General features: G+C 47.0%; 2 protein-coding genes across 2 annotated transcripts; one reads left to right on the top strand and one right to left on the bottom strand.

The window, feature by feature from the left end:
• Window positions 1-2,990: 2,990 nt before the first annotated feature.
• T265_08675 (hypothetical protein) lies at window positions 2,991-3,248 on the top strand (the record flags this gene model as incomplete). Its single annotated transcript, XM_009174546.1, has 1 exon — window positions 2,991-3,248. One exon carries the CDS (start codon window positions 2,991-2,993, stop codon window positions 3,246-3,248), a length of 258 nt encoding a protein of 85 aa, XP_009172810.1.
• Window positions 3,249-18,931: 15,683 nt separating this feature from the next.
• T265_08676 (hypothetical protein) lies at window positions 18,932-19,743 on the bottom strand (the record flags this gene model as incomplete). The annotated part of the gene is made up of 3 exons (XM_009174547.1): window positions 18,932-19,382; window positions 19,495-19,563; window positions 19,604-19,743. 3 exons carry the CDS (start codon window positions 19,741-19,743, stop codon window positions 18,932-18,934), a joined length of 660 nt encoding a protein of 219 aa, XP_009172811.1.
• Window positions 19,744-20,064: the final 321 nt, after the last annotated feature.

Raw genomic sequence — 20,064 nt, forward strand, 5'->3', positions numbered from 1 at the left:
AACACGATCCCGTCCGACTAGGTGGTGCACCAACCACATGCGCACATTAGATTACGTGCTGGAGGAGCACTACGCATGCCACCGAGCTTTTGACTACGTAAGTAGGTAAGTTATTCCGTATATAACCGACTGAAGCGAAATAACCCTGAAATTCGGAAACGCACTCTATCCCCACATGTTCAAACGCATGATCGTTCACTATGAAGTGGGTTCGTTAAGGTTGTATTCTCTTCCTCCCCGTTTTGTTCAATTTTGTCATCGATATTATCATTGGAAGCACCGTAAGTTTTGGTGACGAAAACGCATCCTAATGGATGTGAGATAGATAGGTGACAGAGCCTAATCTAAAGTGCTTAAATAAGGTCTTTTGTCTTGGTAAACGATTTGTACCTTCACTCCAGAAATTTCGAGTATCTGTCTATTTGAAGCCTCAGAGCAAAGAGCTTCAGACTGTTGCTTCGCTCCTGTGCTTTGGCCAAAATTAGATTGTGGTAGATGAAGGTTCTACACACATCATTAACGAGGCCCTTGCAGTATTTGTGAAATTGTGAAACTTACGGTGTCAAAAAGGAATTTTGTTGAAGCTTGAGGGTTGTGCTTACACTGCTTCTGTAAGAGTAGTCTTACCTTATGGTTGCGTAAGTTGACCACTTTAATCCGGAGATCCCAAGGGCATCAGTAGTAAGACAGAAGTCAGATGGCCACCTCATGTACGCGACTAATTGGTGCGGAGGTGAATGACTGGCACTGAATTAGTATTAACCATACAACAAACAAAGCCATCACATCAAATTAGTTGATTCATGTAATGTGGACGTTAAATCAATGTTCTTTGCTCCAAACAGGCTATGACCTGTTCGCTACCAACCCTCCAACAGCGTGAAACGAAGGTAGTTAAAACCACACTGAGTGCTGTGTTATGTTCCGTTTTACTGGCTGGGGTGCACGTGATCCTCTCTACGTACGATTCGAATCCCTACTGGACAAGGTTCATAAACGATAACACTTTTGATCATGGCCAGGTTGCTAGCTAAAGTCGGTACGTCGTTGGGCCTGTGTGGCCTGGAGCGGGTGCCCAGGGGAAACGAGTAACGTTATTTTCATCCTAAAAGATGATAACAAAAAACCTCTTACTACATAGTGTCTGCTGAGTGTCTGCTTTACTGACCATACTTCCGTGACAGTGCTCCGCCAATGCAAAGGGACGAAGACGGGTACTAGTCACTAACCTTGTTGAGGTTCGATTGGTTTTCTGCCTGAGGACTGAGCCTTCAGTCTAGACCACGAACGGCAAGAGGAAGTAGCTCTGATGGGATGGGCGGATAGAACTGGTGGGTAAACCGTGAGCCTCAAAGAGATTAGAAACACTATATCATGCATTCCTTACTACGAAGCTCAAATTTCACCTTATTCCCGGAAGCAAATGCTCCTCAGAGGGCGTGATCACCACATCATTCAGTAGCTCCAAAAAACGAAGAATGTTTTCGAAACCGAAAACCACGAGGTAAGACCTCACCCGTCCTAACGAATCTGATAAGTGAATGGTTCTGAAGAATTCTCACATGAGTGAGTCATCCCAGATGAGCTAGGCAATGTGCGCCAACACCATATGTTTATTCGAAGAAGCAACTGAAGCACGCACGCTCCGCCAGAAGAGATCGCTCCTCATACTGGTCAGGCAGTGAATCAAACATGGAGTTCGTAACCGGAGTGGGAGAGTTCAGCCAACATTTCTGTCTCATACGAAGGCTTCCAGGCAAAGGTTTTCAGTGCGAAAACATGGAGATTTCATCAGTGGTCATGATTAGAGTAGCTGTGCTTAACTGATCGAACTGGAATCACCAATGCTATAAAAAAAAGGCTGAATAAGACAGAAGACAGATTCCAGCATGCCTCTACGAACACTAACTACCTGTATTTTTTGGGCTCTCTATAAGTTGTTTTGATGAATATCGAGGACAAAATCTGTTCCTCAAGGTCGATGCACTTCCAGAAACACTACATAGCACCTTAAAAAGAAGTCAGTCGTGGAATCATTCGGACCGACGTTGCAATTAGAATCTTTGCATCCTTTCTACCACAACATCTCTTTGAGGCAAGGGATAAACGCCCAAGACTGGTTAAGGTGGTTTCCGTCTTGACAAAGGCACTTAAGCAGCAAAAAGCCGGGTCTGTTGTTGCCAAAGCGTCCTCTTCGATGTCTCATATATGCAGGTCAGGAGATCTGTGACCGCGTGCAACTAATTACAATCTGGGTTTCAACATTTCAGAGACGGAAAAGGACACCAGTGAGGACTACAAAAGCTTCATTGTAAACATACAAGCGCAAAAATACAAGGACCATCGCGGTATTAATCTTTAATACAGGCATTCTAGTGGTGAGTTGTTAGGTGTATCCAGGACACGCATCAAAGTCCGACGATCGACCGACTTTGCGGGTTGGCTGCTTGCGCACCTAGTCAAAAAATTTCTTCCCCTGACCCAGATACTCGGTAGACCTATTGAATAGGATTTTGGTGTTGAATTTTCTCATTCAAGCATTATTTTTGCGAATGCGACCTTCCTGGCAAAAAAACAAAAGACGAGCCAGTTTCTGGTGTCCAAGTGGATTGACCCACTATCCAGAGGAAAATCTCGTTTAAAAAAAGCACCCCACGCCAATGCGATCTGTGCATTGCCTATTTTTGGAACCACACGAAGTAAAGATGAACCTGGAACGAGGTGCATGAAAACGAATGAAAATACAACACGGTTTCAAAAGACACCGTTTCTGCCCGTATATTGTGAAATATCGGGACAAGCTAACTCTATTCGTGCTTTTCATTCAACGTAGCCAGTTGACCCAAAGTGTGATCCCTCAGGACGTCAGGGAAGTATGTTAATTCATCCCGTTGCATCAAAATGTTTCGCTTGTGCATATGCTAGATTACTGAATATCCGGGGCGATTGCTTTTTCAAACATCCGGGTGCTGGTGAATTTCATCACGTCGATGCAAAAAGGTTTGTCAAGGTTATCTTTGTTCGTCCCCTACTACTACTATGGCATTTTGATAATTCCCGATGGGGAGTCAATACATGCGGCAATCGGTTCATACCATATCAAGTTATCGCATCCACACATACTGAATACCCCTGGAAAGGGATCAGACGTCCACAAGGGCAGTAAACTATTAGTGCAGACAGCGGTGGATGCCCAGCGAACACGTTGCCAACAGCTGACATCTGCGGTGTCCCAGAAGCTGCAATAGTGAAATGCACAGGTGCATTTTCGATCTCTGGGTCACGGCGACCAAGTCATGTGGCTGTAAAGCGGAGTCGCTCGCGGCCGTTTTGTATACAACTTATCGTGCACTTTGCCTAGGAATGTCCTGTCATTATGGAAATACCCTTCCACTTCCAGGAAAAAAAAACAATGGCACCAACCTAGAACTACTATGTACTAGCCTCTGCCGTGCACTCTTGGACCTCATTTTTCCCTGTAAGGTTGTCACTTAAGCTCCTGTCATCACTCCTCCGAATTTTCTTTACCACCATGGAAGAATCCCTACCAGCCATCAACCCCTAAAGGACAAAATGCGCCTACGATGTTCGCTTATTAACATACAGTATGCAATTAGTGTGCATTACTGAAGAGCAATTTACAGAGGTGCGTGCAACATTAGATAACCTGAACAATCCAGCAGCGCGATTCCATATTCAACTTGTCCATGTGTAGTGTGTCACAGAAATATTGAGTGGAGGGAGACCTAAACTTAATGATCACTGATGAAAAAAAAACAATCAATCGACCAACTGATTACCTCGAATAGACATTGGCGGAGGCCATCAATGGCAGAACTCAATCTGCTGGTGCGCTCTATGTAGTCAAACTACCAAAAAGTATGGTCGACCACATTTGAATACCGAGCACCCCGAAATATTGCCGCATCCGTGGTATGACTTCGTAACGTAGAAGTCATCCCCAATACCACTTTCACGTAGAGTAAAACGAGCGAATACATCCACGTTTCACCGTTGCGCAAACATAGATATCTTAATCCAAAGGCCTCGATGTGTAAAAGTGAAGTGGTCTAGAGCGACCTGTCCCACAAAACCCTAGATGCCTGCACTTCAAATAATTTAACCAAGCAATCTGGGTAGAAAATGGAATCACATACGCCGCCGACCTAAACTCGCCATTATTTTTTGAATTGGCGCTAACCAACCATAGAAAGCTCGAGCAACTTATATCTGGAAGAAAAATAGCAGTAGCACCAAAACTTTCCGGAATCTTCTTCGAGCCCTTCTACCAAGTCCCGAGCTGTCCATCTAATAATTCGCGCCTCGGAAGATGGGAATCCTGGTAGCAGACAAGTAACCCATCAATGGTTTCTGATAAAGATGATTCACATGCAACCAGGCAGATTGAGCTAGTTAGGACGGTCGCTTAAAGACAACATATATCTCGTACGGTCCTATTCGGTCAATCGCATACATGTTGGGCTTGGCCACATGTTGCGTATGCCAGTCGACCGAATTCCTCGAAGGGCTCTTTTCGCAAAACCACGTGAAGGGTGGAAGACAGCCAGAGCCGGTCAAACAATGACTTGGCAGCGAAGTATGAAAGCCATTACCAGCAAACTCAGCTGCGCTGGTCACTGCCGTCTTCCTGGATGGGGCCCCCGAGACGGGCCACATCAATGGCTAGAGACATTGTCAGATATGGCCCAGTCGCGCCCTCAATGGCGCTCGGGCATCCAAGCTATTGCCTTCAATGCATAGCCCGTTTCCAACCCCCCTCCCCCAACTCGACAACCCACTGACAGTGCTGGATTTATACACCAATTTATCAGCTCCCGCCTGCAATGCGCAGCTACCTACCCCTCCCCCCAAATCATCGGTGAACGAAACTGCGGTAGCTACAACCATTGTACGATGAGTACGCGGTTATTACAGCTGACAATGATGATGATGTTGGGATTAGACTGTAGAGATTAATTTCTGAAATCCGAGCGCCACAAGCCAAGCCAACGGTGCCGGCAACAACTGCCTTCATGGATAGAGAAACAAGCTTAGCAGAATGGCTAAGGGCATTGGCAGATAAGACATACTCGTACTCTTATTTGTGTCCCTTTATCTGACCAAATGCACTCGGTGCATTTCTACCAACCACCTAAATAAATGCTCGCAACGTTCATCCCGTCAATACGGAAGCTCCATTTCAGTCTTCAGTTGAAACCTTCAGTGTGTACCTCTCTGCCACCAAATCATCAATTACTGATGAACCACTGCATAACGTGTATGAGGCTGAGTTGATTAATTAATTCCATCCAGAAGACTTGACTATGTAAGAAAGGTCACAAGCAAGCCTTCAGATCAAGGGTAGCAAATCCCTGTACCAGAGGAAATAGAATAACGGGGTCTTCTGGGAGTCAGATTGTAACCTCTCCTGTGAAGGAATTTCGAGGTTAGTAACGTTTTTGTCCAGTCAACTTATGGAAGTAGTGATGCGAACTTTCCTTGAGAAAGGATTTGGGCCCCAGGAGCGTACGTGTTCCCAAACAACCAGCCGTAGCCTCCGGCGAACTACCAAGTACAGTCGAAATATGGCTGAAACCTGCCGAGAGCCCGACGGGGCTACACGCATCTGCCTTACATAGAACCATCTATGCCCAGTTCTCCGCGCGATCACGATAGACTAGGCTAATGGATTGAGAACTGAGTTTTCTTTACATTTTACTCTCCAATTATCAGGTAACCAAGAACCGATGGCCTATAGTAAGGCACAGGATTTGCACTCAGCGCTTTAGCGGGCTGGACTCCAGTAAACTGTGATCTTTGTGCGGTTCGGTTATCTAACTCAGCCCGACTTGACGTCCAAACCCGTTTCAAGTGTCAGATTATGCTGAGGTTCGGTCGCTGACAAAGACACCAATAGACTGATTTATCCAGCAGGAACCACGGCTATTGTCAACCGTTCACGTGATAGGAATACCCAGATTTTTAATCTGAATTCCATGGAATCACATCTGGTGGCTAGCCGTTACCGACGGACAGCTGCAATAATAAGAAATAATCGTTCAACTGCAACACCCTTCCGGTGCATAGCTACCATACCGCAACCGAAGGAAGCACGAAGGCTGAGACATTGTAGGTTGCGCAAGCCTATATAGGAGCAATGGAGATTCTGAGGGTGGGTTGCAGCTACGGACCTTCCGGTCCGTAATCTAGCGCCTTAACCACTGAGCTATTTCGAGTTCAGTCCAGTAAGGTGTTTTCTGCCTTCGGGCTGCGTGTAGCTTCCACACCAAAGATACCAGGAGCCATCGCATCAAGATCACCGAATACCTGAAGAGTGAAATAAGGAACACCTGAGCGCGTCCTAAGCGATTTGAGGTGCACGACCAAAGTGGGGTCTTTTATGCGTAATTCGGAATCACAACACATATCGACAGACAGGGGAAACAAGGCCTCAGCAAGAAATGCATATTGCCCTATTCGACATAAAGGCTGCAATGTGGATTAGCTCTCTTGATGTTAGTAAGTGATTACTGTGGTTTGTCTTTCCGGGGGACTGTTTAGAAACGAAACATTGACTAGGGTACCGATAGATGGGTTGATGGCTTCGCATCGTTTGGAGGGGATGTAGCGGAAGGCAGGTGAGCAAAGACATGCAGCGATGAATGATGGTTCCAGGTTACCCAAGCCAAAGAAGGGGGTTTGATTGAGGTACCACACCTTGAGCCGTTGGCTCCAAAGTCTGATCCATAAGACAGTAGGAGAACGTCGGGTTTTGTTCGATGACCCTGGCCCTAACCTCTGGCTCCAAATTCCGAGGCTTCGGCTTTTGGGGTTTTTTCTTGGGGGACCATTACTGGAGCCAATGACGCAACAGTCTGACTGCTTGGCTTCACGACGCCGACCTGGCCCGAGGACACAGTGGGTCGCACATCAGGTGTCTTTTGAACAGCACCGGAAACTTTGATTTTAAAAGTATATCGACCCTGTTGAATAATGTGCCGGCGGTCAGCCAACCGTTGGGCGGCCAGAGTGTAGTTTTCAGGGCCTACCTTTTCTGAACTGTCCTGACACGGATGAAGACAGTATCACTGCTTCCATAAATATGGACTTGCTGGTCGCCTAAGGGAAACGTCTTACAATCTCATCGCACAGGAGAGCACGACTTCATATCCAGATCGCTTCGTAATACGATTACTCGCAGCACGGCTACTCGCTGTCCTTTGACGGGATGCACACCGTTAGACTTCCTGATATGGTTGAACTTTTAGCAACTACGTTCAAGCCACTAAAGCCCGCAAGACCATTGGAGCACAGACATGACAAACTAACAACTTTAGGTTGGGTTAGGGCTAGCCTACAACTAAAACATCCGAAGAGCACTCAGTCATACAATCTAGATAGAAACTGACAACATCAGCGCAATATCGTCTTGTCTCCAGCTAAGCACAGGGAGAGTGAGGTGAACCCCATCACTAAAGGTGAACAGCGACAACAACGCCCTTCATTTTCTTCCACCACGTCAATATCTATACACATCTAGATTGCCACAACTCCGAATAAGGTACGGAGAAAGCGCTCGCCTCAGCAGGCGGTACACTGGCGTGTGTAACACACGGCCAAGCCTACTTAGCTTGCAATACTGGATGCACTCTTCGAATGAAGTGCCATCTGTTTCATCCAAAACGCCTCTTATCACTGCATTGCGAGTTGGTTGGTTCCAGCCAAATTCAGCTTTAGTTCTGAGACGTCGATGGTCAAAGACTTGAAGATATCTCAGTTAATCCACCCGAAATGCCAAAGTATCGTAGCCATACAACAATGCAGCTCACATTCTAGTCTGATAAACGCGTCCTTTGAGACCCGGTACGAAGAGATTGGGCCTTACCGTTGTGTGGCGGTTTGCGCAACCATTGAGATATACTGGGGAGTGTCCTCGCAACACTCACAGTCTCTCATACCAGGTTCGTCAATAGCTAGAAGTCTGACGAACAGTCTCCTGATTCTCCAGGTTGGGGTTGGAACACGTTGCGACTTGTTCCGCATTTCCTGCCCAAAACCACTGCCCTGCAGTTAGGCTTCTGAGCGAGGACCCCAATCGTCCTCCTGCCTACGGCTGTCGCATGGTGCCATCAGCCAGGTCGCCTTACTTGCTGCATACAGCAGGGCAGGTAAGCGAAAACAGGCTGCTGCTGCTGACGCCTCCCTTCTTTCTCTTTCCCTCCTCTCCTCACTCCATTAATTACCCTCCTCTTGTAGGCCCAGCACTTAGGACTGATGACTGCGTTCGTCTTGCATCAGTTTTGAACGCAGCATCTGCTCGTCACCTGGCGCCGACATCGTCAGGTATCTTCAAATCAAACTTCAAACCTCGACACCCAACCTATCTGGCCGCCTCTAACGTCCGTACTCTGAAGCAAGCAGGGAAACAAGCTGATATTGCTCTCACACTGGACTCACTTGGCATTGATGTGTACTGTAGCTCGGAAACAAGAATTCAAGATTCCATCACAGAGATTGAGCTAACCGCTCCATTAGTCTCGATTCACGTCCGGCTACGCACCTCTGGTGATCCAGAGGCTGCTGCGGCGGGAGGTGCAGGGATTGGTATCGTCCTAAGTCAGAAGTATCCTTGCTTAACTGGATACCTGTTGATATTCGACTCTGGCAAATTCTGTGAACGTCTCACGTGTAGGAAGTTGATCAATGTTTGTTTATCGTGTCTGCCTACGCCTCAACTGACTGTAACTCCGACGCCGTCGAAGACAGGTTTTACGGCGCCCTGAATGCTCTGTTGCGGCGAGCTAAAAGCTCAGATATCGTGGTGGTTGCCGGAGATATGAGAGCACAAGTGGGTGTCATGAATATTCTTTGTGCTCACATTATCGTTTTGTATTAACCATGCTTTCGCCTTCATTTTCAGCTTATGTACGTCTATTCTTAGACAAGTAAAGCGCTATTCATTCTTGTTCTCGCGCTCAATCAGAATCGATCTTCTATTCGTAACAATTTACTTGTCTAAGAATACAATGGAAGCGTTGCTGCGACCCAAGTGTTTCGATGCAGATCCTAATTCTCCAGACGCAACAACGCGTTGGAATCATTGGTTCCGAACCTTCCAAACGTTTCTGGGCACTGTCGAATCGCCCAATCTAAATAAACTCGAAACTCTGATCCATTTTGTGGATGCACCTGTATACGTTTATATCGCTGACTGTCCAGATTACGAATCAGCTATCAGTGCACTTGAAAAGTTGTACGTTCGTCCAAAGAATATAATTTATGCTCGCCATCTTCTACAAACTTGCAAACAAGACACCAGTCAAGATGTTGATCAGTTTGTTCAGAGGCTTAAATCCTTGGCCAAAAATTGTGATTTCAAGGCGGTGTCCGCCATTGACCATCAAAACGAAAGTGTACGCGATGCTCTAATCAACGGACTTCAGTCTACTACCATCAGAGAACGACTTCTAGCTCAAAACGAACTCACTCTCGATGAAGCTCATGAATTGGCCAGGTCATTAGAATTGGCCCACAAACAAGCTCAGTCATACTCACATAACCAGGCGATATCATTTTCTGCGGCTGCAGCACCTTTACAGACATCTACAGTTATCCCTTCACACTCAAACTCCCCTGATTCTACACCCTATCTCTCGTCAATCAGTTCTCAGATATGTTACTTTTGTGGTCGTTCCAGACATCCACGGTCAAAGTGCCCCGCAAGAGAAGCAGTTTGTAAATCATGTGGCAAAACAGGCCATTTTCAGCGTGTTTGTCGATCCAAATCTGTAAAGTGTCACTCAAATTGCACAACGGATTCGGCCTTATCTTCCCTGTTGACTGCTGCGGCCCCGAACTGCTTGTCTCGCACGGTGACCAGCATAAAGGTGAACGGGATATCGCTTCAGGCCCTCATAGACACAGGAAGTTCGAGCAGTTACATATCTCCTTTGGTGGTTGGTAAACATGGCTGGAAGGTATATGCTAACAATTCTGTGATTACCATGGCATCTACCTCTCTGACGTGTTCAACTAGAGGCTACTGCTACGCATCCATCGATTACAGGGGCACCGTTTACAAAAAGATCAAACTATTGGTATTACCCAATCTATGTGCTGACCTGCTGCTAGGCCATGACTTCCTTGGTCTACATAACAAAGTTGAAATCACATTCGGTGGGGACCGAGGTCCATTCACCCTCTGCGGTCTACCTGCTGCTGCGGTCGAGTCACCTCCTCTTTTTGCTAACCTCTCACCCGACTGCAAGCCTGTTGCTACAAAATCGCGACGTTATAATCCGGACGATGAACAATTTATCCGCTGTGAAGTTAATCGACTATTGGATGAAGGTATAATCGAACCTTCGAGTTCTCCATGGAGGGCTCAAGTACTGGTCACGAAAAATTCAAACCACAAAAGACGCATGGTAGTGGACTACAGTCAAACCATTAATCGGTTCACATACCTAGACGCGTATCCGTTACCGCGACTGGATAAAATGATCGAAGAAATTTCCCGTCATACTGTCTTTAGCACCTTAGACCTATTGAGTGCTTACCATCAAGTTCCAATCAGTGAGCAAGATAAACCGTATACGGCTTTTGAAGCATGCGGAGAGCTGTTTCAGTTCCGTCGTATTCCTTTCGGTGTAACCAACGGAGTAGCATGTTTTCAACGTACTATTGACCAAATAATCAAGTCTGAGAACCTAAGTAGCACCTACGCTTACATCGACAACGTCACTATTTGTGGGACTACCCAAAGTGAGCATGACCAGAACCTCAAATCTTTCTTTGAAGTAATAAGAAAATATGGAATTACCCTTAACTGTAAGAAAAGCATCATAGCAGCCAAACAAATACGCCTTCTGGGCTACGAAGTCTCTAAAGGAATTATCAAACCAGATCCTGAACGAATGAAACCTATTCGTGAACTCCCTCATCCACATGACGCTAAATCCCAACAACGTGTTGTTGGTATGTTTGCTTATTATTCGCAATGGATACCATGCTTCTCTGACAAAATCAGTGTGCTTGTCAGAAATAAGACTTTCCCCTTACCGGAGCGTGTGCAACAGTCTTTCAAAAATTTAAAGAAGGAGTTAGAGAACGCCATGGTTGTGACAGTCGACTACAACGCACCATTGGTTGTCGAGACTGACGCCTCAGACATAGCCATTGCTGCATCTCTGACTCAGAACGGCCAACCGGTGGCCTTCTTTTCTAGAACACTGACACCGAGCGAAAAGAATCACTCTGCTATTGAGAAGGAGGCATACGCCATCGTTGAATCTATCCGTAAATGGAAGCATTATCTCTTCGGGAAGCACTTCAAGCTTATCACTGACCAGCGGTCAGTTTCCTTTATGTATGGTTCCTCGCAAAAAAGTAAGATAAAAAATGATAAAATTCAGCGATGGAAAATGGAACTTTCCGCTTTTAGCTACGATGTGAGCTACAGACCTGGAAAAGACAATCTGGTTGCTGACACCTTATCGCGTAACCTATGCGCCAATGTGATCGGCAATGATAAATTAAAAGAAATTCACGATTCCTTGTGCCATCCTGGAATCACTCGAATGCACCACTTTGTTCTTTCCAAAAACCTGCCGTTCTCTCTCCAAGATGTCAAGGACATCACCACAAAGTGTACGGTTTGCGCCGCCATCAAACCGCAGTTTTACAAACCACCCCCCGCTACGCTCATCAAAGCGACCCAACCATTTGAACGAATTAGCATCGATTTTAAAGGACCTCTACCTTCTGTTACTCGAAACCGGTACCTCCTTACCATCGTTGACGAGTTTTATCGTTTTCCGTTTGCCTTTCCCTGCGCAGATACATGTGCGTCTACAGTTATTAAATGTCTGTGTGAGTTATTCTCTTTGTTTGGCATGCCTGCATATGTACATTCGGATCGTGGCTCCTCATTCATATCTGACGAACTGTCCACATTCCTACATGACAGGGGAGTTTGCACCAGCCGAACAACTTCTTATAATCCCCAGGGGAACGGGAAAGTCGAACGCCTCAACGGGACACTCTGGAACGCAATTCAGCTTAGACTCAAGACGAAAGGCCTTCAAATCTGTCACTGGGAGTCCGCTCTATCAGATACCCTCCACTCTGTACGGTCCCTTCTCTGCGTCTCCACAAATGCCACTCCACGTGAACGGATGTTCCGGTTTGAACGTCGGTCATCCTGTGGTTTATCTATACCAACTTGGTTCGCTGTTCCAGGACCTGTTTTACTGAAGAGATTTGACCGTGCCTCAAAGTATGAGACCGTCGTTGAGGAAGTCCAACTTATAAATTGCAGTCCACATTACGCCCATGTTCGTTTTCCCGGCGGGAAAGAAAGCACTGTATCCGTCCATCATCTCGCTCCTTGTGGTGATCGCACACGTCAACGATTTCACGCGTACCTCATCCAATGAAGACAATGGTGTTCATGCACCCCCTCTATCTGACTTGCACGCGCCTCCGCTCAATAACGTTGGAGATAACATCGATCATACTTCAGTCTCACCCCCGTGCCCGGGCAATGCACCTGCATCTCCAGATACATATGACCCTAGCATATCTGATTTAGCCAGGCTCCAGCAGCGTACGCGGCCCTACATTTTAAGAAATTGAGTAGCCTAACCACACTCATTATTACTCATTAGATTTTTACAATCATTCATCCAATACCTGTACCCAATTTACCCCTCTCTACACACAATCCAACGGCCAGGGTAAATGTCATGAATATTCTTTGTGCTCACACTATCGTTTTGTATTAACCATGCTTTTGCCTTCATTTTCAGCTTATGTACGTCTATTCTTAGACAAGTAAAGCGCTATTCATTCTTGTTCTCGCGCTCAATCAGAATCGATATTCTATTCGTAACAGTGGGCAGGCTTAACGTATCTGAGACTCAATTAGGAGGTCGACATGGATTGGACTCGGTACGTACGGACAGTGGAAAACGATTGCTTCAGCTGTGTGCTGATCGCAGGCCGTGTTACTGCAGTACTAACTTCCGAAATAAAGCCGGCCGTCCGGTCACGTGGTGTCATCCAGCTGCACACCGGCCACAAACTCAAATCGATCGCATTACCACCGATGGCACGGATAACTGGCTGCGTACTAACTTCCGAAATAGCCGAAGCCGTCCGGTCACGTGGTGTCATCCAGCTGCACACCGGCCACAAACTCAAATCGATCGCATTACCACCGATGGCACGGATCAATAACTGGCTGCATGTCGTTTGAGGACACATATGTGGACTTCGACCACGCGCTCGTTCAGAGTCACTTCACCCTAATTTTTTAGGGCCGAATAAGGTACAGACGAATCGGTAACTGAAATACAGGTAGATCCGAATGTTAGGCGGAATCGTCTTCTGCAGTCTCTTCCAAAGGCTCCACCATAAGGTGCGAACTCAGCTGTAACACCCTTCCGGTGCCTAGCTGCCATGCCGACTATGAACTATGGTGGATAGAGAACGCCAAAGAAATGGAAGAGGCCTAGAAAGCCGGTAATGCCCGAAGATTATTTCAGTTGATCCGTGCGACAGGTTTAAGGAAGCCACCTATGAGCGAAAAGATAAAGCATCAAAATAGAGCGACCATCTCGAATAAAGAACGCCTCGACCGGTGGACCGAACACTTCGAACAACAATTGTTATGGCCACCGGCTGGCACCCATCTGGAGCCCACAGGTGACGTAGAACCCTGGACGGTGAACGTGGAACGACCTACGACCTCGGAGGTTTACGAATGCACATGTTATCTCAAGCGCCACCGAGCTCATGGTTCGGAAGACCTCCCACCCGCATTGTTCAAAAACGGGTGTGAAGTCCTCAGTCAACGCTTGTGCGATCTATTTGCTTGCGTTTGGGAAAAGGAGTCTGTCCAAGATATCTGGAGAGAGTCAGTGATAGTGCCGATTTTCAAAAAAAAGGGGGCTCGTAGTGACGAGACTGTTGGCGTCAATTGCGCTTCGTCACCTCACGGTAGCTCGTGAAACACTGACTAGAAAGTAGCAAGCCGGATTCCGGCCTGGTAGAAGTTGCATTGACCAAATCTTCACACTATCAGGTGCTAGAACAACGCTATACATATAAGCGACCCACAACTCGAGTGTTCCGGGATTTCCAAGGCGCATTCGACTCGGCTTTCCAGTCTATTCTTCTTGACACGCTTGCCCACCAAGTTCGTGAACATAAGCTCCTTGTATTCCCAGACTTCCCGATGCGTGAATGTATGCGGCGGGCCACCGCAAAGTGGTGTCCGTCAGGGATGCTCATTCTCCCCATTCCTGTTCGAATTCGTGATCGATTAAATAATGAGACTAACATTGGAAGGTCTCTAAAGCCCCGGTGTTCTAATACCCTGTGACGAAAACCTTGACGACGCAACTTACAATTCAGGGAGAGACATTGGAAGTTGTGGAGTGTTTCACGCATCTCGAAGTTGTATTAGTTCTGATTGTACCGTGCCAGATGAGGTCAATGCACGAATATGCGAGGCTCGGGTCGCGTTTGCTAACTTGAGACACATATGGCGTCAGAATGGCTTATCCATGCATCTGAAGGGACGTGTGTATCAAGCTACAGTGCGGGCGGTTTTGTTATATGGCTGAGACTTGACCTGTTCGAGCGGCGGAACTGAGACATCTTCAGGTGTTGAACAATCATTGTCTAAGGACCATAGCTCGTGTGGCTTTGTGTCGGCGTATCCGAGGGAATCAGAAAGCGAGTTTCCGGTTGTGCCACGGGCACTTCTATTGTAAAATGTATCCAGCACCAGAAGCTGCGTTGGTTGGGGCATGTGTTGCGTATGCCGAAGAGAGTGCTGTTTTCCATGCCCAATTCAGAGTGGTGGAATCAGAGGTGGCCATATCTTGACCTGGCAGAGGGGCATGAAAGAAATCACGAAACGTTTGGGTGTTGTCAGTTCTACTGGCCTTACAAGATGGGGACCGCGTGATCCTCACTGCGTCTGGTTGGAGACGCTGCAAGATATGGCTGCCAACCGATGTCAGTTGCGTTCTTGTTGTCAGTTTCTATCCAGACTACCCGAATGGACGTCCGGTGTAGACACCTCGGAATGATTGTAGTAAGCCAGCATTAAGTCCCTTCCTAGTCCACCTTCATTCTTTCCTTCACAATAAATCTACCAAAAATTCATGGTTGTACGGCAGCGAAGCATCGGTATTGAACACTGATGGCATGCTGTCAATGATGATGTCCTTTGAGACCCAGTGAGGTACCTTTATGATGCCACAAATGGCGCAATGGTCTTTGGGATACGTGTGTTGTCTTCGTTTGTCACACTAGCGTCAAGCCTGATGCATCATCCACTTCCATCGTCATTCCTTGAATTGTCAGGGGCGTTTCCAATGACCGGTCCCAAAACACGACCTTGAACTTTGTGAGCGCAAAGCACGTGCCGAAGGAGTGGATAACCTCAGTTAGGTTTTACAGAAGCATTTGCATTTCCCGTATATTCAGGTCGACAAGATCTTTGCTCAGAGAGATCTTGGAGATTTTCCGGTGATCGCCTCATAATCTCATCAATAACAGAATTGAACAAACCAGGTCAGGTATGCTATTTCTGAAATAAGGATGCAACACCCAATGGTGGTCGAGCATCCTTAAAAGCTAATGACGAAATCAGCTCTATCAGATTTTTATCTCCGTGTGTCCGGTGATCCAGATTCGATGACGAGTGAAATGTTTTGCGTGGGAGTTGCATTCAGACCCCGAGAGAAAAGCGCCTTGAGGGATTGGTTTCTAGTGAATAGCGGTCTTTGCTACGTCCGGTTATCTAGTTTAATCAAATTCAATGCGACTCAACAAAAATCCGGTACCCATTCGTAGTGACGGCACATGCCCCAAAGGACTACCGTTCTGATGCTGAAAAGGATGCTTTCTATCGAAACTTATGAGGGCCCATTCGCCGGGCAAGAAGTACTGACAGTGTGATCCTTGCGGGCGATATGAATGCGAAGATTTATGCTAAAAATTCGCACTAGCCAGAAAGTTTGTGGTTAGCACACACGTGGATAAGTTGCCCTCCTAATGGACCACCCAGATGTGATTCCAAGGTGCTCAGACAACTAGGGCATTCAAATCTTCTGAAAGGATGACACTCCACTGCTTCCTGCTTAACGAATGCGCCTGCATAAATCTCGGTAGAAAGTATCACTTTTAGCAATCCTATGTCACCTGGAGTATACGCCAACACTGGGTTTTATATCGAGTAACGTTGAACTTGACTGAACAGGTTAACCGAAGAGCGCAAAGACGATTGATCCCTGGAATCCCATCCAGCAAAGCGCGTTCAGCTCTGGAGCTCTCCGGGTCCACGAAACCTCTTGGTCTGTATGGACAGCTTGTGTGAGATAATGCATCGGGTTGAGTTGTGGTCGCGGCCTGATGGAATCTGTCTCCGGGACTTCAGCAAGGCTATGGTCCTATCAGAAATAAAACGTTTGGCTGATGTTGGACAGCAGGCAGAAATTGTCTGTGAGTAGCGATTTGTGTATCTGTTGCTCTTAGTTACAGCTATCATCCGATATCGGACTATGCGACAGGCTTTGACGGAGCCGGCTGTGATAAACTTTTTGATTTCTGGGTCCAGTAGCTTCTCAACAGCTAAACGAGATGTGCGTAGCGCAGTGAAAACGGCTCGGGAGAAGTGTATGGTCGGAGGCCATGGTAGTATTCTAAAAGCAGTGGCAGGTAATGATCGAACATCACCACCCGTCTATTTGGATTGTGGGCTGGTTAATTGGTGGGCGCCACGTAGTCAAGCGATCTCATCTATTATGAAAACTGGTACTAAGGCGTCACAAACTGGGATCGGACACATCTCGCCGTTGCCTGTGCGTCTGGTGTACAACCCAAGACGACCACCCAACTTTGCCTACACAGCGCTTAGAAAACCTACCTGGACATTTATGCCTCCAACAACCACAAAGATGCCCGACTCTATATCCCATTGTAAAAGAGCTACAGTTAGTTGAGACGTAAGCACACACTATCTACTGTTACCCACGCAAGTACTCTTCCACTCGGTCGCCCCCCTCCCCCCAAAAAAAATCGTCCAGCTGTAGCACCCTCTCGGTGCCTAGCTGCCATGCCACACGAAGGAGGCACGAGGGCTGGGATACTGCCAGGTCGCCCAAGCCTAGACAGGGGAAGTCGAGTGGCGGAGGTCGGGTTCGAACCACGGACCTTCGGTCACCCCAGCATATGCAGCGACCTCCTGCCAGGTCCCCCAAGCCTAGACAGGGGAAGTCGAGTGGCGGAGGTCGGGTTCGAACCACGGACCTTCGGTCACCCCAGCATATGCAGCGACCTCCGCATCACCAGAGGTGCGCAACGAGAACCTATCTCCCCTATCTCTGACAGACAGCATATATCAATTTTGGGAACCAAGCGTACGAGCAAGAGCCACTTGTTGTCCTGCTAGCTTCAGTGTGAGAACATTAAAGCCAGCTAAGCAAGCCGACTTTCGGGGTTTGAAGAGACTTAGAAGCCGTTGGTGTTGGAACTGAATTCCAACGTACATAATCTGCCACTAAACACGAAGCTCCTCAAGCATTGGTCAGTCCTAAAGCTGGGACCTTTGGAGAGATCATCCAAATCGGATGGACTAAGGTATAGGATGAAACACGTGCGTGCGAAAAGGGATAAGCCGGTAGTAGCGCTTTCGGTTACCCGCTCTGTTGTATGCCGTGAGATGCCTCAGTCGTTAGAGCGCGAATTTATTGACCGGAAGATCTGTGGTTCGAACCCAACCTCTGCCTCTCGACGTCCCCATCTGAGCTTGGGCAATCTGATAGTATTCCAACCCTCGTTCTCCCTTAGTTGAGTGGCAGCTAGACATTGAAAGGGTGCTACAGCTGAACTATTTACTTATTTACTTACTTAGTTAGTTATGCCGCAGTCAAGGCGACCCGGCTGGTGATGTGATACAAGAGTACCCAGTAAACAGTGCCACCGGTGGCTAGCTTTGCCACTGATTTTGTTGGTGAATAGAGGCCAAACATAGCATGTGCTGCATAAAAGCCTTCTGAAAACAAATGTAACATGATACTCTGGATACTGGAGCTCCATTTACGAAGTAATTTTTGAAACCGATTTGTTTGAATGCACCACCGATTAAATATATCATGAAGTTTTCGGGTTGCCACCTTTGGCCGCTTTTAGCCACCGGTGGAGCTATCGGTGGCAAGTGTAGCACGCCACCCCTATTTGCCACCGGTGGTGCGGCGGTGACGTGTTTACTGGGTACCGTTAGCTGTACTATGGCTGTAGGTTGGCTGGTATATTACCAGGCCCCCAGACACCGACAGGAAATGACCCAGCAACTTAGCCCACGGTTGAGATGGTTTGGATAGGGACACCAGTGGACAAACAAATTCAGTTAAAGGCTGATGTGGAATGCTATCAGACTGATAGTGCACAGCGAGCTCGGTCTACTTTCGAAAAATGTGTGATGCGAAAAGGGAGCATTGTTTGACTAGCCTTCAACAATTTTGTTAACGGTACTTTGGGAGGATGCCTCGCTAAGATATCGCATGACACTAAAGCATCCAAATATTTCTATTCAAAGATCTTCATAGATGATAACGCAATCCATCCTCAAAGAACAACCCATAGTGGAATGAAGTACGTAAGCATATGTATTCTAATCTATATATTGAAGTGAACCACGGCGGCGCCCTACATTCATCGGCTCACGACACTAGCGAACCAAGGAATCCATAAAATTCAGAGAAATAACGTAGTTAATTTGCAACAAATGTGCACAAAGTACCTGCACGAAGAAGCAGTCAGCCCAAATACACAAGAAATCGCTGACACAGTAGCCCGAGCGAAAAAGTCCGAGTGAATATTCGGTTCAGGTGCTCAGGTGAACAAACCATGCGTACTACTTCTGTGCGGCGGTAGGTTTGGTGACTGGCTCTTCTGGGTCATACGGATGCTCAATCGTGCCGTCCCAGTGCATACGTACGGGTGGTTTTGTTTCCAACGTCCCCCGAAATGAACCGAACGATAGGCGATCAAAGTAGGCTTCGTTCCTTGGAATTTTGCTAAATGGAGTGCGTACGTCTGGATTGTCGACAACGTTGATTATGCTGCACGTGAGCATTGCCAAAAGTCCAGTGCTAAACACACAAATCAGAAAGGTGACATGATAGTTCCTGACAAAGTAATTATGTTTCAGTCGAGATACAAAGTCCGCTTGATTGGCAGTAGATGTGAACCGGTGGATCACAATGGAGCCTGGTCTGAATAATTTCGACAGGATCATCGTCCGCTGCAAAGACTTCCGTGTCAGTCGATCCACGTTTGACGCGCCTTTGATGCCACCCAGTTGGCTGATTGGATTGCTCTTGCTAACCAATAGTGTTTGGAAAAGCACATGTGTCAAGGAAATATCTGGTCCTTCTCATAGGCGATTGGTCGGTTATCTATCACACCTAGACACACCGAAGCGTAGCTACTTGGTTGCCTGTGCGCACTTTTGCGTCGGGTTTGACGCGACAGCGATCGATGCGCCTGAAAACCAGCAGCCTGCGGAATCGCCTGGACAACTCACGGGTATTCCGTGGACAGTGAAGGCAACCCAATAACGTATTTTGACGACTTCATGTTCAATACCGCACCTGTGTAACCCAGGGAATTAACGGTAAATTTGCCGACGGCTGCTGCACAATGACTGACAGCTATTATTTGCATCACAGCCTAAGAAAAGCGCACAGCTACCTCAACTGCCAAGCCAGAACAGGCTTACAATCAATAAATGAAGTCGTGTTTTTAATACTTTAATAAATCTTCTGATTAGTGGTATGGTAAAGGAAACTTGTTCAGTTTCATCTAAAAGCCTTTCACCACTAGTGAGAAACTTGCCAAAATACTGATAGTGAGGTTCCGCTTACTGGTTGTTGATTTCTACGTTCTAGACGGTCTATCGTTCTTAGTTCAAGGCCAGTAATAGATCAAAACATTAATCCGACGGATGTTTTGGCCAAACTCTTCAGTGGTTATCTTTTCCTGCCT

The sequence above is a fragment of the Opisthorchis viverrini genome (assembly GCF_000715545.1).
Source record: "Opisthorchis viverrini unplaced genomic scaffold opera_v5_235, whole genome shotgun sequence".
NCBI lineage: Eukaryota > Metazoa > Platyhelminthes > Trematoda > Opisthorchiida > Opisthorchiidae > Opisthorchis > Opisthorchis viverrini.